The sequence below is a fragment of the Protopterus annectens genome, chromosome 6.part1, assembly GCF_019279795.1.
Source record: "Protopterus annectens isolate FY-2018-M chromosome 6.part1, PAN1.0, whole genome shotgun sequence".
NCBI classification, from domain to species: domain Eukaryota; kingdom Metazoa; phylum Chordata; order Ceratodontiformes; family Protopteridae; genus Protopterus; species Protopterus annectens.
The window spans coordinates 151,393,422-151,417,302 of NC_056738.1; the positions used below are offsets into that span (position 1 = coordinate 151,393,422).

The following is a 23,881-nucleotide window of genomic DNA, read 5'->3' on the forward strand; positions in this document are numbered from 1 at the left end:
CTGTTGACACTGTTGACTATCTGCTTTGCTGACCAAAATGTGTTGACAGATGCTGGCCTTAACACAATCAATTAAAATACATTAAGAGATATGTATATGTATATACATATCAATATCTGTATCTATATCTATCTATATCAACTCTAATACAGATCTTTGTGTCTTTTGCAGAGATTTATATATGTATGCATACTCTTTCATTTAATCTAAGTACAGTATCACCTAAAACATTGCAGTAGTCATTTTGTAGCAATGAAGTCTGGAAGCATCATTACAATCCTCCATTGTTCAGGGTGTTATCATTTACTATGACTCACTGCCATACATATGGGAATGAGGGTTTTAACTAAACAGAATAGCACTGTGAGCATGAAACAATCAGCTGCAAATGAAGTGGCTTTATCTTCGCAGCATGTAATAAGGAACAGCTTTATGCATAACAGCTATCGGAAAATAGAAGGGGCAGCAAAGAAATGTATACATACGTATATGTAGATAAAATTATGCCATGAGAGGGAGAAAACTCAAATGAGAGAATCATAATGGTGAAGGAAAAAAAGAGAAAATAAAAAAAAAGACTCATAACAAATGAATCACAAAACTCAAAAGAGAGAAGCTTTGCCCATGTGCACAGTCTTACTCATGTGCGCTATCCCTAACCATAACCCTACCCCTGCCCCTAACCCTACACTTGGAGTTACTAAAAAACACTTTCTCTAACAGTACTGCTACACAAGACAAAAATGACACAGAGCATACACAATGCAAAATATGCACTACACTGAGTCTGTCCCTTTACCTAACCCTTACTCTAATCATAACCTGAGCCTGCCCCTTTACCTAACCCTTACTCTAATCATAACCTGAGCCTGCCCCTTTACCTAACCCTTACTCTAATCATAACCTGAGCCTGCCCCTTTACCTAACCCTTACTCTAATCATAACCTGAGCCTGCCCCTTTACCTAACCCTTACTCTAATCATAACCTGAGCCTGCCCCTTTACCTAACCCTTACTCTAATCATAACCTGAGCCTGCCCCTTTACCTAACCCTTACTCTAATCATAACCTGAGCCTGCCCTTTACCTAACCCTTACTCTAATCATAACCTGAGCCTGCCCCTTTACCTAACCCTTACTCTAATCATGACCTGAGCCTGCCCCTTTACCTAACCCTTACTCTAATCATAACCTGAGCCTGCCCCTTTACCTAACCCTTACTCTAATCATAACCTGAGCCTGCCCCTTTACCTAACCCTTACTCTAATCATAACCTGCAAACACTTGCATGGTCACACCAACTTCTATAGCACAGTCTTGCACATATTCACAACCACCACTTTTTCATTCAAACAGTAATTTTCCTGCACACTTCTACTTACCTGCAATATATAAAACTAATTTCAGCTATATGGGATTCACACACATGAGCATTCACTCATTTGTGCATTCAGACTTTTTTACACTCCCAAAAACTATTCTACCAAATGTATATTTGTGTATGAAAGTCATATGGTTGAATTTTTGAAAACTCAAAGCTTTTGAATTGAGACCTCGGTACAGTGAGGATCAGGAAATTTACCATTTTCCTCACTGTAGTGTGATCCTGGAGTTAATATGTTTAATTTGCAGGGGGGATGTGGGGTTCGGGGGGCTTGCCACCCCTGTAAAAATGCAAAAATAAAGTTGATTTTTGTGGGGGGTTTTTTGATGTTCATGTTTTCGGAAACTCGATTATATGATCTCAACTATATGAATTTCAAGTTTCTAAAAACTTGATCATATGACATAGACCCAAATGTGTGTGTGTGTGTGTGTGTGTGTGTGTGTGTGTGTGTGTGTGTGTGTGTGTGTGTGTGTGTGTGTATACAAACAACTGTCTGTAACCCTGAAACCTATGGTGCAAGTTTTTGCATTTTGCATTACAGGTCTTTATACAAAATGTTGTATGCAGAAATCAAGTCAGTTAAATTCTTTATAATTCAGTAATTTTATACAATAAAATCTTTAAATAAACCTACCTTGATTTGTTGGTTCCAATTGTTGTTCACAAGCTTTGCCATTTTTGCCACTGCACTGTCTAACTAGGGACAAAAAGCAGCATTGGTTATGATATAAGGACCAAGATGAAATCAAATGCTTATTAACTGTTAAACCCTTGCTCAGAAAAAAAAACTTTGTGATTGGCTGAATTGACTACTTTTAGCAGTAGTAACATACAACTACCACAGCAAAAAAGTTCTATTTAGCTAAGGACTGAAATGCATCTTAACTTGCCACCATTACAGCTCCAGTAGCAAGGTCATGAAACCTAATATTTAAATTTGATTCACTATGATTTTACATCTTTTAGCTGGCAAGTGATTAGCCCAAACTAAAACACTGAAAACTATGGGAGGTTTTATTCTCCAAATAGCAACACTCATCAGGTCACAAAACAGAGATTTTTTTTGCATAGTCCAGTTCATTAAACCCTCACCTCAGTATCTAAATATGCCTAGTCCAAGGTGATACAAACTCACAGAGAAGGGAGAAGGTGGAAAACACAAGCAAAACTAAAATTCTCCAGCTTTTCTGACTCCACAGTATAATCAATGTGTGACACATGCAGTCCTGATGTTGAGACTTTGAAGACAGCTACACAATGATCAACAGCTTAAGCTCAGCTCTCCCATTATGAAAAAGAAACAGAGATAAGGCACAATACATGAAACCATAACAGGAGTATGCCCAGAAAAAAAACACCAAGAACCACAAAATCTGGACAAAAACAATGAGCACTATAACTGGTGTAAATTCCACTCCTTTAATCGACCAAGTTTAAAATTAACGCCACACACAGTGAATAATATGTTTTCATCCAAGAATCACTCAGACTTCATCAGATACACAATTAATGATACAATCTTACTTAAATAGTACCATCAATCAGCAGTTAATCAACTTTTAAAATTTTAAAGGTGCAGAAATACAATAATACAGTTGATGCCAAAATTCAAAGCACCATAAAATAAAAAATTAATAAACAAATTTTCCATTTTATACATTTCAAATACAAATAAAATATTAGTGTTGAATAAAATTGTAATATATGTCAGGCTAATTAAATAAAAAGGGGGAATGCATAAAGACAATGATATTATAATTTAGCAGATCTTAACTTCAATAAAGGTACTAGTGAAATGGTTTCATTTAGCCCAGGTGGCCTGTTGGCCTCAAACACAATCTGCCAAAATGTCTACCTGTATTCCAGTTTTGTTTCACAGGGACCACCCCTTATGTCCCTGGGTACCATTTCAGTAACAAAAAATTAAAAAAAACAGCATTTAGACATTCCAATGTATGTCTAAAGAGAGCATTTCTGGTGTTCTTGTTACTAACGTCGTTTAGATGTTCATAAATCTACACTTTAATGGTCTTTCCGTTTTTCCCACATAGAAAGCTTCATAGGAGGTAGATGTTGTCAAATAAATTCGCCCCTGTGAGTTACAATTGGAGTATACTTTACCTATCAGATGATTTTGTCTAGCTCTCAAAAAAAATCTTCCTTGTGAAGAATATAGACACACTGGGGGCATGCCCCACATTTACAAGTACCACCCTTTCTGTGGGAATAAACCTTAGTATGTTGGGTGTGTTCTAACAAATTCTTGATTTTCTGACCTTTCCTGAAAACCATCTTGAGTGGTTTATTCTTCAAATTATCCAGGTCTGTAAATTCAGAGAATTTACACCATTCTCTCTCCAAAATGTTCTTAATATGATAAGGATCCCCACTAAAGTTAGTAATAAAGGCCCTATCATATCCTTGTTCTATAAATTCCTGATCTGTTCTGTTATTCAATGTGAAGGATCCTGAGCCTCCTCCCGTGAAGAACCTCATCACTGACCTTTCAGATCATGTCTCTAGGGTAACCTCTCTCCATAAACATTTTCTCCAATGTAGTGCACTCCCTATGAAAGTCCTCATCTAATGAGGGAGTACATATCACTTCACCTAAAACTCATTTCACCAAGACCAAATCACCTAAAGTTCATTTCACCTAAAACTTATTTCACCTAAAACTCATTTCACGGACAAGTAGTACTCTAAAGCAAGTTAATGGCATACGTCCTTTTCCCCACCGTAGTGCAATCCTGGTTTTAGTATATATATATATATATATATATATATATATATATATATATATATATATATTAAGGGGTGTGTGAGGGGCACAGCCCCCCACATTGGGGGGTGTGGGGGGAGTAGCCTTCCACCTAGTTGGCTTTTACCAAATAATGTAAAACAAAACCAGACACCATAAAACCAAAGTAAGTGGGGAGGCTTCACCCACCACACCCCCCCAATTATATATACTCACACCAGGATTGCACTACAGTGGGGAAAATGACATATACCTTTGACTTGCCTTATTGTACTACTTGTCAATGAAATGAGTTTTAGGTGAAATGAGTTTTAGATGAAATTAACTTTAGGTGATTTGGTCTTGGTGAAATGAGTTCAGGTGAAGTGATATGTACCCCTAATGAGGTCATACGGCTTGCTCGGACATATTCTCGCTTAATAATCCCCCTCCTTTGATATACTGGGTGTGCACTCGAATGGGTAATATATGACTTGGAGAAGGTCTCCTTTCTAAAGATGGTAGATTTAAATTCCTCCTGTAATTTGTAAATAGACACGTCCAAATAGTTAAGTTGGTCAGATGTTACTTTAGGTGTAAATTTGAAAAAGGTCGTAGTTTGCGCCAAGTAATGTAGTGTGTCAAGACTATCATCGCAGAAAAGACAAGTATCATCTAAGTATCTGGTGTACATCTTCCAGCAACTAGAATAATGGCAGAAACTTACAAATTTATATTCCCATAAGATAGAATGATGATGGCATACATAAGGGTACAACTAGCCCCCACATCAACTCCCTGTTCCTGTCAGAAAAATTCCCCTTCAAAGAACAGGAAGTTGTTCTTAAGAATAAGTTCAGCCAGTTCTAAACAAAAAAAGATGTTATTCTCAGATATTCCCACCTTCTTTCTAAGGGGCTCTTCTAGACAAGCCAAACCTAGATCATCTGGAATGATGGAAAATAAGTCTAACACATATATGGCGACAAACTTCAAATTGTTAGAAAAATGTTCAGACTTGACTCTACTTAAGAAGTTTCATGAATCCTTCAAAATGTGTGTTTCCCCTTTCCATAATATTTTTAAGTTCCAATCAAGATATTTGGCCAAGGGTGCTATTTTAGACCCTTCAGAGGCCACAACTGGTCTAAGGAGAGGGTCCAAGGCATCTTTGTGGACCTTGGGTATTCCAAAAATAGAAGGGACCCTTGGTCTAATGTTTTACAAATAGGTGTAGGTCTCAAAATCTATAACTCCTTGATAAAACAAATCTTTCAAGGCTAAATCTATTTTTTGTAAGAGATGCTAATTTTGTTAATGGATACCCTGTTATACCTGTTTTCATCATGAAGGATAGTTGACATCTTAGCCTCATATAGGATTTTATCCATTAAAACAATGCCCCCACCCTTGTCAGGTTCTATTACCTTGATATGTGGGATAGAACACAACTCAGTTAGCAACTTGTTCTGACCATTTGTCAGATTAGACCTAACCCTGTTTCCCTGTTGGTTTTTCTAATTTCCTTCTCCAAAACCAACTCTAAGTTCCTCAACTGAGGATGTAAAGGAGGGTTAAACATGCTGGATTTTCTAGGAATGGTGGAACAAGTAAGAGACGAGAACCCGCCCAACAAGTTTTCCAAACTGAGTTTCCTTATAAACATTTTCAAATCTAATTTAACCTGAGGGAAGTTGCACTTCTTCATAGGAATAAACTTGAATCCTTTTATGAACAAGTTAAAATAATCTTGTGTGATGTCCAAACAACTGTAATTAAAAATATGAAAACCATGCCAGCTCACAACATTATTCTCATAATTGATATGAACATATTCAGATAAATCTGTGTATATTGTGCGTACCCCCTGTACTTCCCACCTTTCTGCTTGTATGTGTCCCTTTAAAAATGGTTGCCATTATTTTTGTTTGTAAGCCTCTCAGACCTGTGTGGAGGTGTAAAATAATTTGGGGTATTATAATCATCCTGTTCAACCATGTTATGAGCCTCTTGTTCATACATATCTTTACCATTGTTATAAACTTCTGGTTGGTGTTGAGAATTGGAAACATGTCCAAATCTTTCACCCTGAACATACTGGCGAGTAAACTGTGTCCTAGGAGGGGGGGTATTGTTTACCCTCCCTGTATTCCCTGATGTCCCTGCCCATTTTCTTATACTTTCTATTTAAAATTTCAGTACATTTTCCATCAGTACTGCACCTGACATCATAATGTCTTGTTTTTTATGCTTCAGTACCAAACATTTAATCACTAGTTAAACATTAATTTAACTTGTCAATATGCTCCTGCAAAATGGACATTTCTCTTTCATTGTTCTTAATAATGGCCTTTAAAATTTCCAAGCCACATTTATCAAAAATGCTGATCAGGTCTTTATAAAAATCTGAGCAAACATGAACATTATTTGGGTACTTGTAGACCTGAAGGCCTTTAGGTACCACACCAAGGTTTATGCATTCATTTAAATAAACATTATCTAGGCTAAGAGTCTTGTACCTCAATAAAGCATCTTGCAGTTTATTCAAACTGTCCCTGTAAGTCTCTGTAATTCCCTCATTATATGTATTTACTGAGCGTTTTTTGAAAAATGGGCTTGTTGTGAAGCTATACATTTAAATCCACATATATTCAATTGGAAGGACCAGCTCCACTTTCTGAAGGTGAAACAACATCTTGTTGAGACTGTAGAATAACAGGCATTGTATTCCATGCTTCCCCATTAGTGTGTGGTGCACTGATGTTAATGTCAACTTCCCCAGCTGGTACGTTACAAGATACAGTCAAATTACATTGCAGCAATCCAAAATGAGGCAGTGCTTCCTGATTACCAGGAATAAGGATGTTAGAAAGTAAAACAGATAACCCTTGACTGATAGGGGTGAGTAAATTCGCCAGTTGGGTCAATTGACCTGCGATTTTTTGAAATTCACTGACCTCAGAACCTTTGTACCCTTCCGAATGGCTCACAGGTGAATTGTATTTGAAAAGTATAAAATGGAAAAGTTATTGTTGTTTTTTAAATTTTTGATTATATGGTGCTTTGAATTTTGGCATCAACTGTATTATTTTATTTCTGCACCTTTAAAATTTTAAAAGTTGCTTAACTGCTGATTGATGGTAATATTTAAGTGGGATTGTATCATTAATTGTTTATCTGATGAAGTCTGAGTGATTCTTGGACAAAAATGCATTATTGACTGTGTGTGGCGTTAATTTTAAACTTGGTCAATTAAAGGAGTGAAATTTACACCAGTTATAGTGCTCACAGGTTGAAAAGTGATATATATAAAAAAAGTGAAATAATAACCTGACAAATAAAAACAAAGAACGAACAGTAATGCACCTTGCCAGTTCTGCTGCACCCCATGTCGGGACTGTTCCACCCACAGTCCTACTACTTGAATAAGCCCACTCTGAACTCACACAACTTTGTACTAAGTGAATTACAGAGTTTATAGCAATAAGTGCTTGTCCCAAAAACTATGCAGCCTTTGAAGGGGAATCTTAAAATAGTGTGGGGGAAGGGTAGTCTTTTACCTCTATGTTAATGTTTTTTAGTACTAGTTATATGTACTGCTCAAGTGCCAACTCCTTGACATACTTTGCCTCTATGAATAACTCCCCTGTTACTCAAATGATTCTGTAAAGGTTGTCTTACATGTTGTGGATGGCTGCACCCCACAAATCTCTCTAGCTAATATGGATATCCTCCAGGGTTGCACCATTTGTGGGGAAGGGAACCAAGTTATGAGATTCTACTACTATGCTGCCTGTGCCCTTTGCTGCTAAAACTAACCACTGTAGTTATTGTTTTGTTTTATGGCTGTGTTAGCTTTCATGTACTGATTGCTATGTATGAATGAGAGATTTTTTTTCAGAGATGCAAAGGAATTCCTCATGTAGGACAGTGTGGATAAAATGACAACATTCTTTGATAAGATGACTGCAAGAGATAGTTGGCATATGCTACATGGACTTTGGTCAAGTAGCTAACTGTACCATATAAGCATACTGGGAGCTGAGAATGTTTCAAATGATGATGTCCTAATAAGCTGGCAGCCTTATCAGGCCTAAAAAGGATAACTTAAATCCAAAGAGAATAAAACTGGGAGCTAGCACTGGACTTCAGCTGGGTTATTATGGAGTTCAGCCTCATGTTTACAAAGGTTCACAATATATAGGCTAACAACCGCCAGGGCCTTAATAAGCCTAGTCATGCAACCCAACCCAATTGTGTCCCTATGCATCATGGACATTTATTAGGAGAGGTATGTTAGTTGGGAAGTTTTTAGAGATTATGTGAAGGATATGTTAGTTTGGGTGTTACTGACTGTCTCTGCATATCAGAGATATGGGGCCAGACTCTATTTACTATCAACTAGCGGTGATATATAATCAAGTACTGGTCCATTTCTATGTTAGCATCTATGACTTTATAGAGAGATTCTGCTGTATTTCTTCAGATGATCCTAAGATCTTCAAGTAGAATGTAGCACAGACAGAGCAAGCATGAAGCCGAATGGTGGAACATGGCAATATGGATATAACGTCATAGTCACAGTCAAAGAAAACTGGTACAACACACCCAGTGCACAAAGTATACATGCTGGTGGTAATGATGGGGCAGATGCATTGACACTGGAAAATACTTAATGTTTTACTCAAATGTAAGCTAACCTGGGACTAACCTATTTCAACTAAACAATAAAGCTATAAGGTTTCCTATGCAGTGAAAGTATAACTAGAGTATGGCTGCTTATGTAATGAAACTGTAAGTACAGTAAAACAATACAAAACAATATACTTTGACGATATATAACGAATAAATGGTGATGCAGATCGGTTCAATTCCAAAGCTGCCACTATGGTCCAGTTCATGCACAGCCAGCATTTTTAAAACCAACCTCTCATACTCGCTACCCCATTTAAGTCCAATACCTCTTTCACAGGTGACACTGCTTCTGCATGTGGTATTTCATTGATTAGGCTGCTACACACACCCATCACTGTTTAGGAGTGATAGCATTTGTGTTATTCCTGTTGATAGTACCCTGCACAATAAAACTGCATGCATTTTTCTTTAAGCTAGTACTGTAGTCATAGCTTTGCAACAATGCAACAATTATAGAGGTTATACTCCAGAGGTCTGTGGATGCATGCTTTTATGCTGATTGTGCACTTCTAGTAAGTCAGAACAATCCACTGTATATGAATAAAGTAATGAGAGGGAAAAAATAGAGAGTACACTGCATGGCTTGAATAAATGTCTGTACAGAAAGACAACTTTTTAGTTTCTTTTGGTAATGCCTGCTCTGTGTACCCTATCATTTTACCAGCCTTTATCACATAATGGACACCCACTTCTGTGGTGGAGTCACAAACAGGGAAAACATGGTATACACTTGTACTTGTCAAAAATATTTTTTAGTCATTCACATTGATTCAGGTGGTCTTAGTTTCTATGGCACAGCCACAGACTCTGTGAATACTGTGATTTTTATACGTGCGCTACATCAAAATGCCCTGTCTGAGTGGTGTTGCCAGCTTCTCTATTATTTATTAAAATTCATTTACTGGGAAAGTCCAACTATGCCAAAATGTAGTGAATACCAACCTTTCTGTGGCAGGCAGCATAAGAGATGCCATTGCTCCACAAGGAACCATGGGCTTTACTATGGTGGTGGACACCAACTTCTATACATAAGAAATGGTCTAAGAGCAATGCTTCCTCCCCTATGGCAGCATTACTTGCAAAACCAGCCTGGCCTTCCATGGCATATCTCGTTTGTACCAGGAATACTCAGTATGAGCAGAACTGGCAGACAGGAAACTCCATCTGTTTCTGCATATGCACCTCAAAGATATTTAGAGTTCTTTGTTTCCTTACAGACGATGCATGTAGTGGTAGAAATGTTATGGTGTCTGGACTACCCCAGACAACAAACAATTTACTGCCATCCCCTATAAAGGTCCTTTTCATACATCTCCCCTTTCTATCTTTTTCCTCCTCTACTTGTATAATTCATTACCCTGAATCTTTGCTTACCAAGCCTTCAACTTTCTCAATCCTCTGAACCTCACCACACCAAGCTATACTTTCCCTTCTCACCAGTTTCATCCAGAAATCCTTCTACTGCCTCCCCTTCCAGATTTATACATCTCAGTGTAAAATAGTGTGTGGGTGGCCACAGTGGTGCAGCGGTTAGTGTTGCTGCCTCAAAGCAAGAGGTTCTCTGGTTCGATCCTCAGCAGGGGTGCCTTCTGTGCGGAGTCTGCATGTCCTCCCTGTGGTTGTGTGGGTTTCCTCTGGGTGCTCCAGTTTCCTCCTACATCCCAAAGACATGCTGTAGGTGGATTGGACACTCTAAATTGGCCCTAGGCATGAGTGCCTGTGTGTGTGTGTGTGTGCCTTCTGTGGAAGGTTGGGTGCCGGATTGGCAACTTGACACTGTAAAACTCCACTGCCAATCATGAGCAGACAGGTGATCTGCTGTGGTGACCCCTAACTGGGAAAAGCTGAAAGAATAAGAAGTTTTTGTCCAGATTCTGAAGTTCAAACAGACAGATAAGGGCTACTACTTCGGACAGTTTTAGTAAACTTTAGTTACTGGCTATTAAGTTCACTCCCTGGATGCCAGCAAAGAAAAAACTCTGAGAGCCTGAAAGAAAATCAACTAGAAGGTGAAGAGAAAAACTGACTGGGAAGAATCCTGTAGCCATTCAGCAAAAATTAGTTCAAGCTCCAGCTTTGGTACAAGAGATGACTTCCAATAATTTAGAGGAAATATTAAATCAAGTTCACTGGGGATGCACAAGCCAGTGCATTTCTTTGTGCTGGTCCCAAGCCCGGATAAATTGGGAGGGTTGCATCAGGAAGGGCATCCGGCATAAAATTTTGCCAAATCATACATGCAGACAACAGTACAGAAATACATGACGGATCAGTCGAGGCCCGGGTTAACAATGACTGCCACCAGTACTGTTGGCCAACTGGGTGCTGGCGGAAATTGGGCTACTGTTGGTCGAAGGAGGAGAAGAGGGGGAAGGCATGCCCAAAGGCAAGTAAAGGCTAGGACTGTGATAGTGAGGGTCAGAACTTTGAATGTTGGCAGTATGACTGGTATAGGGTGAGAGCTAGCTGATATGATGGACCGAAGGAAGGTTGGTATATTGTGTTGGCAAGAGACCAAATGGAAGGGGAGCAAGGCTAGGTGTATCGGAGGTGGTTTCAAATTGTTTTATCATGGTGTGGATGGGAGGAGAAATGGCATAGGCATTATCCTGAAGTATGCTAAGAGTGTTTTGGAGGTGAAAAGAGTGTCGGATAGAGTGATGTTTATGAAGATGGAAACTGATGGTGTAATGATGAATATTGTTAGTGCATATGTTCCACAAGTTGGGTGTGCGATTGATGAGAAAGAAAAATTTTGGAGTGAGTTGGATGAAGTGGTGATGACTGTACCCAAGGGTGAGAGACTGGTGATTGGAGCAGATTTCAATGGGCATGTTGGTGAAGAGAACAGAGGGGATGAGGAAGTGATGGGTAGGTATGGTGTTAAGCAAAGGAATGCAGCAGGTCAGAAGGTAGTGGATTTTGTTTAAAGGATGGACATGTCTGTGATGAATACATATTTTAACAAGAGGGAGGAGTGTAGGGTGACATACAAGAGTGGAGAAAGATGCACACAGGTGGATTATATCTTATGTAGAAGGGCCAGTCTGAAGGAGATTGGAGACTGTAAAGTGGTGGCAGGGGAAAGTGTAGTTAGGCAGCATAGGATGGTGGTTTGTAGGATGACACTGGTGATCAAGAAGAGGAGGATGAGTGTGAGGGCAGCACCAAGGATCAAATGGTGGAAACTGAAAAAGGGTAATTGTGAGGTGATGTTCAGGGAAGAGTTAAGACAGGCACTGGGTGGCAGTGAAGAGTTACCGAATAGCTGGGTAACTACAGCAGAGCTAGTAAGAGAGATGGCTAGAAAGGTGCTTGGTGTAACATCTAGAAAGAGGAAAGAGGAAGGAGGACAAGGAGACCTGGTGGTGGAATGAAGAAGTATAGGAGAATATACAGAGAAAGAGGTTGGCGAAGAAGAAGTGGGATTGTCAAAGAGATGAAGAAAGTAGACAAGAGTATAAAGAGATGAGGTGCATGGCAAAGAGAGAGGTGGCAAAGGCTAAGGGTAAGGCATACAAAGAGTTGTATAAAAGGTTGGACACTAAGGAGAGAGAAAAGGACCTATACCGATTGGCTAGACAGAGGGACCGAGTAGTAAAGATGTGCAGCAGGTAAGTGTGATAATGGATAATGAGGGAAATGTACTCACAAACGAGGAGAGTGTGTTGAGCAGATGGAAAGAGTACTTTGAGGGGTTGATGAATGAAGAGAATGAGAGGGAGAGAAGGTTGGATGATGTACGGATAGTGAATCATGAAGTGCAGTGGATTAGCAAGGAGGAAGTAAGGATAGCTATGAAGAGGATTAAGAACGGAAAGGCTGTTGGTCCAGATGACATACCTGTGAAAGCATGGAGGTGTTTAGGTGAAATGGCAGTGGAGTTTTTAACTAGATTGTTTAATGATGCCTGAGGAATGGAGTAAAAGTGTTTTGGTACCGATTTTTAAGAATAAGGGTGATGTGCAGAGTTGTAGTAACTACAGAGGGATTAAACTGATCAGTCACAGCATGAAGTTATGGGAAAGAGGAGTGGAAACTAGGTTAAGAAGGGAGGTGATGATTAGTGATCAGCAGTATGGTTTCATGCCAGGAAAGAGCATTACAGATGCAATGTTTCCTCTGAGAGTGTTGATGGAGAAGTACAGAGAAGGTCAGAAGGAGTTGTATTGTGCTTTGTGGATTTAGAGAAAGCATATGACAGGGTTCCTAGAGAGGAGTTGTGGTATTGTATGAGGAAGTCGGGAGTGTCAGAGATGTATGTAAGAGTGGTACAGGATATGTATGAGGGTAGTGTGACAGCGGCGAGGCCTGCGGTGGGAGTGACGGATGCGTTTAAGGTGGAGGTGGGATTACATCAAGGATCAGCTCTGAGCCCTTTCTTATTTGCAATGGTGATAAACAGGTTGACAGACAAGATCAGACAGGAGTCCCCATGGACTATGATGTTTGCAGATGACATTGTGATCTGTAGTGAGAGTAGGGAACAGGTGGAGGAGACCCTGGAGAGGTGGAGATATGCTCTAGAGAGAAGAGGAATGAAGGTCAGCAGGACTAAGACAATATATATGTGTGCGAATGAGAGGAAGGATAGAGGAATAGTAAGGATGTAGGGAGTAGAGGTGGCGAAGGTGGATGAGTTTAAGTACTTGGGATCAACAGTTCAGAGTAATGGTGAGTGTGGAAGAGAGGTGAAGAAGAGAGTACAGGCAGGATGCAGTGGGTGGAGAAGAGTGTCAGGAGTGATTTGTGACAGACGAGTACCAGTAAGAGTGAAAGGGAAGGTCTACAAGAGGGTAGTGAGACCAGCTATGTTATATGGGCTGGAGACAGTGGCATTGACAAAAAGGCAGGAGTCAGAGCTTGACGTGGCAGAGTTGAAGATGTTAAGATTTGCACTGGGTGTGACGAGGATGAACAGGATTAGGAATAAGTATATTAGAGGTTTAGCCCAGGTTGGAAGGTTTGGAGACAAAGCCAGAGAGGCAAGATTACATTGGTTTGGACATGTGCTGAGGAGGGATGCAGAGTATATTGGGAAAAAGGTTCTATGGATGAAGCTGCCAGGTAACAGGAAAAGAGGAAGGCCTAAGATAAGGTTTATGGATATGGTGAGAGAGGACATGCAGGTGGTTGGTGTGACAGAGCAAGATGCAGAGGACAGGAAGAAATGGAAACAGTTGATCTGCTGTGGTGACCCCTAACGGGAGCAGCCGAAAGAAGAAGAAGAAGATTAAATCAAGTTCACTCAGAGCTGATTAAAATAAGTGAAACATTGAAGGAGTGTATTAACTCAAATAACAAAAGGCTGAAAAAAATAAAGAAACTTTAAACAGCTATTTGGATAACCTGATAAAAATACAAAAATCAAAGATAAAAATGAAGAAAAGGCTGCCTGAATATAAGACTGTTCAAGAAGATATATTTCAGAAAATGGTAGGAATTAGAGGACACAGCACACAAAGAAAACTTGAGATGTTTTGCTGTACCAGAGAAAGTAGAATGAACAGACTGTATTCATTTTATGAAAGCACTGATAAGCAACTGGACTGGTATTCCACAGGATTTGTCAATTGAAAGGGCACATCTTGAGTATGCTCCTAACCTGGCCTGTATTAGTAAAAGATGCAATCATACCAGCCGAAAGAGTTGATCCTGACAAAGCTTAATAAAAAAATTGTTGGAGAAGGGCAAATTATTAAAAATTGGAGCCAGTAGAGAGTTTGTTGAAAATGAATAATCTCTGTACACAAGGCAGAAGAGAAATACATTTATTCCAGCAATCAGCGAATGTTAAAAGGCAGATGTGAGATTCAAGCTGCTGTATTCTGCTGTCTTTTTTTCCTGGAAGATCACAGTCATTTTTGATGCAGAACATGCTAAGGAAGAGATACAATAGTTTCAATAGTTTGGCCAACAAAAAATAAGCCATCAAACAGAAAGGGACTCTGCTTCTCATTATTCTGATAATTAAGCCCATAGAGAGACTTTGCCAGTGAAACCTTTTCTAATGTTCCAAAGGAAAATGTTTGAGACACAGAAAAAAGCACAGGATATGACTTGAAGAATGGGATTATCTTGGACTTGAACTGGAGTCTAGGGTTGGGAGATTGAGATGATGAAGAAGAAGACCAGCATCACTGAAATTGGTGAATGAATGTGAGACTATAAAGGATCAGTCACATTTTTGAAGTATGGCTTTACAAGATAAAGTGGCTGATAAAGATTGGACCTTTGTTGACTTTGTTAAACTTGTGGTGAGACTAAAAGGCATATACCCCACTTCATGTCACATTAATATTTGGAAAGGCATTAAAAGGAAAAAAGAGTAACTGAAGGTAAAACAATTTCTGTTATTAACATTATTTGTATAAAACATATCACTTTATAATTTGCATGTTATATAGTAAAGCATTTTCAGTGATTATTGTATATGATAACAATACTAAAGTAATCAAGTCCCCTTTTCTTTTTAGTTGTAAGAAATGTAGGCATTACAATGTAAAAAGAGATAGAAGACCGGACAAAAGCATATTTAAATTAATAGGCTGTAATTGTGTGCAGTTGAAGTGGGAGATGTGGTGTAAAAGTACACTGATTATAATATATGTAGAGTTGAGATGTTTCTCTCACTTTTGCTTAGGTGAATGTCTGGATTAATGCCCTTGGCTTAATCTAATGAGCTATAAAATAAGAGAACACTGTGAATGTAATGAAAAGTTTTCCTTTAGCAAATAAATGTTCAGTGTTGGTTGAGAAGTTTGTAGCTGTGGCCAGCTATACAGTCTGTTCTTATAGTTTCATGGAGACAAGCTGATCAGAGATCCAGCCAATAAACCTCGAGAACACTGGAACTGTTTGCTGAGAGAAATGCAAAATTAAAGGGTACAAGGGCAAGAAGCTTAGTAAAAAAATAAAATTTGAAATTATTGTAAGTGAATAAGAGATAGTAGTTTTCCTGATACTTAAATATGTCAATGCATTTACTAGAACATTGTATAATTTAGTTTTATTTAAAGATGTCCAGTGCACTTTTCTAAGGCTAAAATATATTTGAAAGTATACAAGCTGTTTTACACATCAGGGAGGGGAATAAAGATAAGAAAAGAACTTGCACCAGTTAACATAAGCAGAAGCACAGACTATAACGTGCATGTTAGCATGGATAATCTTAATTTTAGGTTAGGTAATGCAGGTCTATATTACCATGTCAAAAGACGTATTTGCTGAACACTTCTTATTTGACATGGAAATATCAACCTGTTAAAATCCTGAATGGCCGAATCAGCAAATTGTTTCCCAAGGGAAAAAATTGCTCAGCTGTCATCGGGGATTTGCCCTTTTCCCCACTGTAGTGCAATATTGGAGTTGGTATATTTAGTTGGAGGTGTGGGGGCAAAGCCCCCCACATTGTAAGGTTTGAAAGTGTGTTTTTTTTGTGTACAGATGAGCGATTTCTTTTTCCCCTGGGAAAAAAATTTGCTGACTTGACTGTTCAGGATTTTAGCAAGTTGATATTTCCATGTCAGTTAGGACGTGTGGTGAACATGTCTTTTGACATGGTAATATAGACCCGAGGTAACCCTCTGGGTGCAGCTATCAATTTGAGACAATTTTTCCAATCAGGAGGGTTAAATTTCATTATATGAAAATATACATAGTTTTGTGAGTTTGTTTTAGGTTAAAAGGTTCTAGGTGTGCACTGCACTGTGTGTTTGTATTTTTTGAGGGTCTCATTAAAACAAAAAGCCTTGTAAAATGTGGCATAGGTTCAAATGTTCAAATTGAGATAATAAGAAACAACTGTATAACTGAACAATCTGCAAACATTAGTGGGTGCATGTAACACAAAAGCAGAAACAGACATTTAAAAAAGCTGGCATACATAATAAGTGAGTATAATAACTTCATATAATAATAGCTACACTATCCATATTATTTTGTAATGTGAATTGCCTCATGAGTAGAGATAATAAAGTACAAGTATTGAATTACATTAAGCAATGCTACAGGAGATACATGTAGAAAGAACTGAACATGTACATTTGATAAAGAAAGGATTTAAGGATGGATATTCAGCTGACTATCAGGACAAAGGAAAAGGAGAGTGCTTATACAAATTGCTAGAGGAGCTCCAGTAGTGATAGAAGAGGAAGATAGATAATAATGGTAGATATGTGGTAGTAAAGGGCTAATGGCAATGGAGGAAGATTACACTGGCATGTATTTATACCATCTAAAACTGTGATTATGGAGCTTAAGAAATTTTTTGGAGAAATAATCAGTTTTCAGCGGGGAATGCACTTATAGGTAGGGGCTGGTACTTGATTTATTACAATGAGGATCTATCTGGAGAACCTAGAAGGGAAAATAAAACAAAAGAGGATACATTTCTGAGTAAATTTATGAAAATATTTGAGACAGAAGACGTGAATTCAGTAATATGAACTAGGAGAGACTTTAGATACTATTCCCCAAGGTACAATAACTGGGATAGACCAGACAGAAGTTATATATCACAGTAACATGTGCATTTAATTGAAAGCTTTGGCACACATCCAATGACTATTTCAGATCATACACCAATAAACGTAAGATAAAAGTGCATGATAATGAAGTAAAAATAAGATACTAGTGCTTCCCGATCTATCTGCTAAAAAGAGTAGAATTTTAGGAATGACTAGTGAAAATTATTTGAGAGTTATTAGGGAAGATACACATTTATTTATTTAATGGAAAAGTCCAACTGTGATAGAACCCATTATCAGAGGAGGCCTGGGGAGAAATGTTCCAGATGCGTGTCTTTGGAATGTGGGAGGAAACTGGAGCATCCAGAAGAAACCCACATGAATGCAGGGAGTACAAGTAGACTCTGCACAGTAGGTATCCTAGCTGAGAATTGAACCAGAGAACCTCTTGCTGTGAGGTGACAGTGCTAACCATTGCACTACTGTGTTGCCCACAGAAGCAGAATGTGTCTTCAGAATTTATAGCTAGTGAGATGTAGCTAGTAAGTGGGATAAAATGAAAGTGGAGTTTACAAATAGGGTAGAAATAAAAGAAAAAGAGATATGGTTAAGAAGTAACATGAATTATTTTGAAGTACTGAAAAAGGTAAAAGTTTGCAGAATAAGGGGAATATCACAAAAAAGCAGAGGCATAACTGTGAGAGAAAATAAAGGAGTATCTGGATAATATGCATGAGTTTAGAAAGACTGCTTTTTAGCAACCATTTTTGTTTATAATAACTCCAGAACATAAAAACTTTTAGCTCAACAACTTAGGCAACAGAAGGAAGAAAATGCTGTTGCCAGACTTACAGAACCTATAATATGAAAAATAACCAAAGATCCTGTTGTGGTATTAGAGATATTTTGGGAAGTTTATGAAAATTTGTATAAAGCAGTGAAATATCAAACTCATTAAAGAGCACAAATGGGAATATTTCAAGAAAACTTAAATATGCCAAGGTAAGAGGAAGATGAGGCTCAACAAGTAACAGTTAAGATAGAAAGAGATGACATAAAAGCAGTGATGTATAATCAGTCTGCAGGAAAGTCTACAGGAATAGATGGTATTTCGGTGGAAGTTTAGAACTAGGAGGGCACAAAGTAGTAAAGATCCAGAAGATTTGTTTAATAATATTTTAAAAGGAAGGGAATAATCAACATCCTGGAAGAAAGCTGTAGTGGCTGTAATACCTAAAGATTGTAAAGATTCATCAGACCCAGATTCATATAGGCCCATTTCAATTTTTAACCATGATTACAAAGTGTTTATGTCCATCATAGCTAAAAAATGGCAAAAGTGTTGTCAAAATTGATAGATATGTATCAGGGTAGTTGTTTGGAGGGGAGGCAAACATTTGACAACATTAATAGAGCAATGATGATCCAATGACGATCCAAAGCAGAATGTAAGAAAATATTGCTTTTGTCGGTAGGTCTTGATGCAGAAGAAGAATGCATTCAGAAGAGTAAGCTGGAATTGTATGAGTAGCACAATGCAAACATTTGAATTTCCTGATACAATAATAAGGTTAATTAGGAGGATATATGCAGGATCAGAGGCAAGAATTAAAGTGTGAGAGTTCCCCTCTGATAAGTTGCATCTGAAGAGAGGAACCATGCAGAGGTATCCTTTTTCCTTTTGTTATATCCATTATATTGGCAAATAAAATAAGGGACTCAGAAATTCAAGGATATAATTGGTATGGAAATCAAGAAAAGTTGGCTTTATTTTTCAGATGATATTACTTTCTACCTGATAAAATCAGAAAAGGACATGTCAGTGTTGTGGAACAATTTGAAACAGTTCCAATTCTTTATTGGTTATAAAATTAATGAAGATAAAACAAAGGCTGTACACTATGTAGCCACACATGAACTGGTTCAATAATACCCATTTAATGTGCAGAATAAACTGAATCATTTAGGAGTATGAATTTAAAAAGATTCTGTTATGGCAGCTAAGGATATGTGGGACAAAATAAAAGATAATGCAAAAACTGAAAACTGGAAGCTCTTATTTTTGGATCTGTATAGCAAGATAAAAGCAATGAAAATGTTTTTAGTCCCTTTAGTTTTATATACAGGTCATGCATATTTTTTCTCATCCAGAAAGGATATTGTAGATAATAATTAATAAAGAGTTGAAGGATTTTATTTGGGAGGGGAAGAAGGCAAGGTGGTTTAAAATTAGAGCTACACAGTAAGGATCACATGTATATCACAAGTAGAAAGCTATAATTCAAAGTGGAAAGGGATGATGATGAAGTAGTTGGGATCTTCAAAAAATAAGGAGATAGTAGGATTTTGGATGCAGATCCTTTAGGAGAATAACAACAGCCATACAGAATATTATAATGATAAAGTAGCAGGAAGTATTCTAAGAACAAAGCCAACACAAGTATGGAGAAAAATTATTTTGTCAATAGGGTGACTGCAATTAGGTATACAGAAAGCAGCAAGAAGGGGATGGAATTTACTGGAGAAAACTGACAAAGTAACCAGGGTACTAGGAACAAATAACTAGAGAGAGAGAAAGTTAAGAGAATGGGAAGAGACAAAGAAGACATTTACAGACTGTCTTTTTTACTAGGGATTAATATTAAAGTATAGACAAAGAGATATGGATAGGGGATTCTTCAGTGGAAGACCTACTCTGGTAGATTTTTTAGTTGAATCTAGAACAGAAACTGCTGCTAAATAAGGGATAATTAGTAGGGCATATAAAATATTGCATGATAACTATAGGAATCAATCAGAAGAGGTTAGAAAAGATTGGGAAGAGACACTAGATAAGCAATTCACAAAGAAAAAATAGGAGGACGTATGTATGGCTCCAAAATATGCAACAAAGTCTAGAAGATTTATGAGTTTTGCTTGGAAGTGTTTACATGTGTATTTTTATTCCCAAAGCAGACTCCAAAGTATCTTTCCTCAGGTAGATGGCAAATGTTGGAGGTGTGATAAGGAAGAAAGAGGTAACTGGGAACATATGCTTTGGCAGTGTACTGAGGTGGCAAAATTTAAAAATTCCCTACAGATTACTCTGTCATAAATATTAGTTGAGCAAATGGGTGTAAGTAAGGAAATTATTTTTTTGAGCTGGGATATAAAATCTGAATTGTCTAAGCATAGCAAAGCCTTGTTAAGTTTAATTCTTGTGGCTGCCAAACAATCAGTTACTAGAAAATGGCCATCAACGTCTAAATCAACTGTGTTTGAAGTACTGAGTTTTGTAACAGGGATAAAAGAACTGGAAGTGGGATCTTTATAAAAGAGTAGAAGCAAATTACATACAAAACAATGGAAAATGCGGGAAAAATACATACAGAGCAATGATTTGGAGGAGGAATGTGGTCTAAAGGAAGGCAGGAATTGATCAGTTTATGTGATACTGGCTTAATGATAATTATACAAAATAATATATGTGATGTATAATGTTTGCAAATGGGAATATGCTAATATGATTTGTTTTCTTTTATATAAATGTATGTTTGTTTATGTCTTAAATGATAATTCAGTCTTCTTCTTCTTCTTTCGGCTTTTCCCGGTTAGGGGTCACCACAGTGGATCACCTGTCCACTCATGATTGGCAGTGGAGTTTTACAGTGTCGAGTTGCCAGCCCGACGCCCAACCTTCCACAGAAGGCACACACACATGCACTCACACCTAGGGCCAATTTAGAGTGTCCAATCTACCTGCAGCATGTCTTTGGGATGTGGGAGGAAACCAGACACCCAGAGGAAACCCACGTAACCACAGGGAGCACAGAAGACACCCCAGCTGAGGATCGAACCAGAGGACCTCTTGCTGTGAGGCAACAATGCTAACCACTGCACCATCGTGGCTGCCATAAAATGCTTAAATGTACAGATTTCTTGCATTGGCCTGGAATCGAACCCAGATCAACTGCTTGGAATGCAGCTATGCTCACCAGTATACCACCAATGTGACCTTAAATGATAATTCAGTAAAGGTGTTAAAAAAAGCACTCCTGATGCAGCAAAATACCAACCAAGGAAACTTGTGACCTTCCTGTTTTAGAAGTTCAAGACATCTTCTGAGGTGGGCTAAATCATTGGTTTTCCTTTCAAAATACATATGTACATCTACTGGGCAGCACAGTGGGTGGCACTGTCTTTTCATAGAGTCCTCTGTCTCAGTTCTTAGGTGGGTGCCTTTTGTGTGGAGTGTCCATGTCCTGCTTGTGTTCATGTGGGCTTTCTCTGGGTAGTGGGTACACTGGTTTCTCCCCAGCTCCAAAAAACATGTGGTATATGGATTTGTGCATCTATGCTGTCACTTTGTGTGTGTGTGTGTGTGTGTGTGTGTGTGTGTGTGTGTGTGTGTGTGTGTGTGTGTGTGTGTGTGTGTGTGTTTGTGTGCATGTATGCATCCACATGCACGTGTATGTGTTACAAAAGAATTACCTGATAATCTACTTATTTGTATACTTGTCATGTAAACTCCATGAATGGCAGCAACTATTCAGAGTCACTATAAAAGTCAGATATGACTTATAAGTGTGGATGGATGAAATACATCTACTGGAAAATCACAACATGCTTGCCTGACATAATGGTAAGTTGACTATTATTAAAAACCAAAAATGTGTATGAGAATTTTAAAAGTGTAAGAGCTATGTACTTTTAAATATGAGTATCAGTGGCATGGAATGCCTACTATATGCACTGCATATACGTATCTACAAGCTGTAGAATGGGAGTATAGACAGTACACCTGCATCCCAACTCCACTGAGGCATATCAGCCAAAAGATACCAGGCCTACACAGTGCTGCTATACAATGAAGTTATTAAATAATGCTATTATATAATACTAATCATAAATATGGGCCATGGATGATACAAGCAAATCATGCAAGAATCGGGTGTAGCAGAGATTATTATTCAGTACATAAAAGTACAGATAAGGCATTAAAAGTTATATTTCAGTAAAATCTGATGTACTGCTCACCTTTCATACTTCTGTTCAGAAGATGCACCATTTTACATCATGGTACAGAAACTTTTAATCTCATAACTGCACATTTATGTGTTTTATTAGAGGCTTAGCTTGACCTATGTGCAAAACAGTTTATTTAAATGTCATACTGATGTAAAATACAGGGGTACAGTACCAGTAAAGTATACAGCTGAGAAGATACAGCTACATTTATGTTCTTTTTTTGGCTACTTATCAAACGAGTCACCAATGTTTTGATTTAGAAGTCATTAAAGTGTCATGGACTCCATTTATTTCAAGTATTAAGGACTGGTCAGATTTAGTAAAGGTTAATGATGTGTTTTTAAGTGAGACATACATTGAAGGAGCTCAACAAATCATACGTTTCAATAAGCAGTTTGCCTTTTCACAGTAAAAAAACATGAAAAAGGAGAAAGTGTTTAGCATGGAGATTCATTGCAAGCTAAATTTTATTTCCTATAGCAGTCAACAGGCACAGTAAACTTACTACAGTTTACGTAGGTTTACAATGTAGAAAATTAAGATGACGATTATGAGAGGTTTTATATAAAATTCATTGACAAAACTACATGCATCTGAAATATTAAAGGATTAATTGTGTAGCACATACAAAATGATTATAGTATTTTAACTGTAAAAAATCAAACTTTTGAGTAGAAATAATGGCATCTATGAGAACATTTTATTTCATAACAATGTGCCTTTAAATAAACTCAGAATTTTCATGCACCAGGTTTGGTTATCCAACCAATCCTTCAAAGGCCAATTAGTATGATAGGGCAGAGTAGCATTTTATAATCTTACCTACCTTTGGGGGTTGGAGAATGTGGAGTGGATGACTGAGAAAGGGCTCATGGCTGATGGCAGATAGCTATGGTAAGAATCACGCTAGTAAGAAAAAAATTAATTTACAGGGATCATGAAAATGAAAACAAGTATTAGGTTCAAGTCTTTAAATAAGACAAAGATCACCATAGCTGCAAATTAATAAACATAAATAAATAAATGAACACTTGTGTATACTCCTTCCATGCTGTAGTCCTGAAGCAAACCCTGATTTGACAGTTATGCAGAAAGAGATGAGAACACTTCTTAATTTTCCTTGATTTTGTAGAACATCCCCATTTTTACATCATATTTTTGTCCTATCCCTCATAATTTTTATTTTTCTGTTTAATTACTGAGGATTAGTCAGTCAGTAAGGCCATACATTAGAGATTCATACCTCTTATTATTCAGAAAGTACATGTTGACCCAAACATGTTGTTGTCTTAACTTTTTAAGTGATTCAAAGTTATAGTCAAAAATGTAACTTGAATTTAGACCTATGTCACCCCCATTAGTTTTGTCTTTTCTCAGAATTCTGGAGCAAGGAAGTTTGTATATATGGGTAAAATCAACGTTTTTTTTTTCTTGTATTTCATTTTTTGACTTTCTTCTGTCCAAGATTGTAAAGTTCTCTGAGATAGCTTTAAAATGATCAGTCACTAAGGAACAGATTTATAGAAAAGAGCTTGCCAGAAAGAGAGAGGACATATTCATCTTATACCTTTTGTCATTGCTTCTGC

At 37.7% G+C, this 23,881-nt stretch overlaps 1 protein-coding gene across 1 annotated transcript in view; it reads right to left on the reverse strand.

The window, feature by feature from the left end:
* The window catches only part of NOSTRIN (nitric oxide synthase trafficking), a 702,548-nt gene that overhangs the window by 372,419 nt on the left and 306,248 nt on the right, over positions 1–23,881 (reverse strand). Inside the window, exon 6 of the mRNA XM_044075591.1 lies at positions 2,020–2,082. Within this exon, the coding sequence (XP_043931526.1) occupies positions 2,020–2,082 (63 nt within the window). The remainder of the gene's footprint in view (positions 1–2,019; positions 2,083–23,881) is intronic.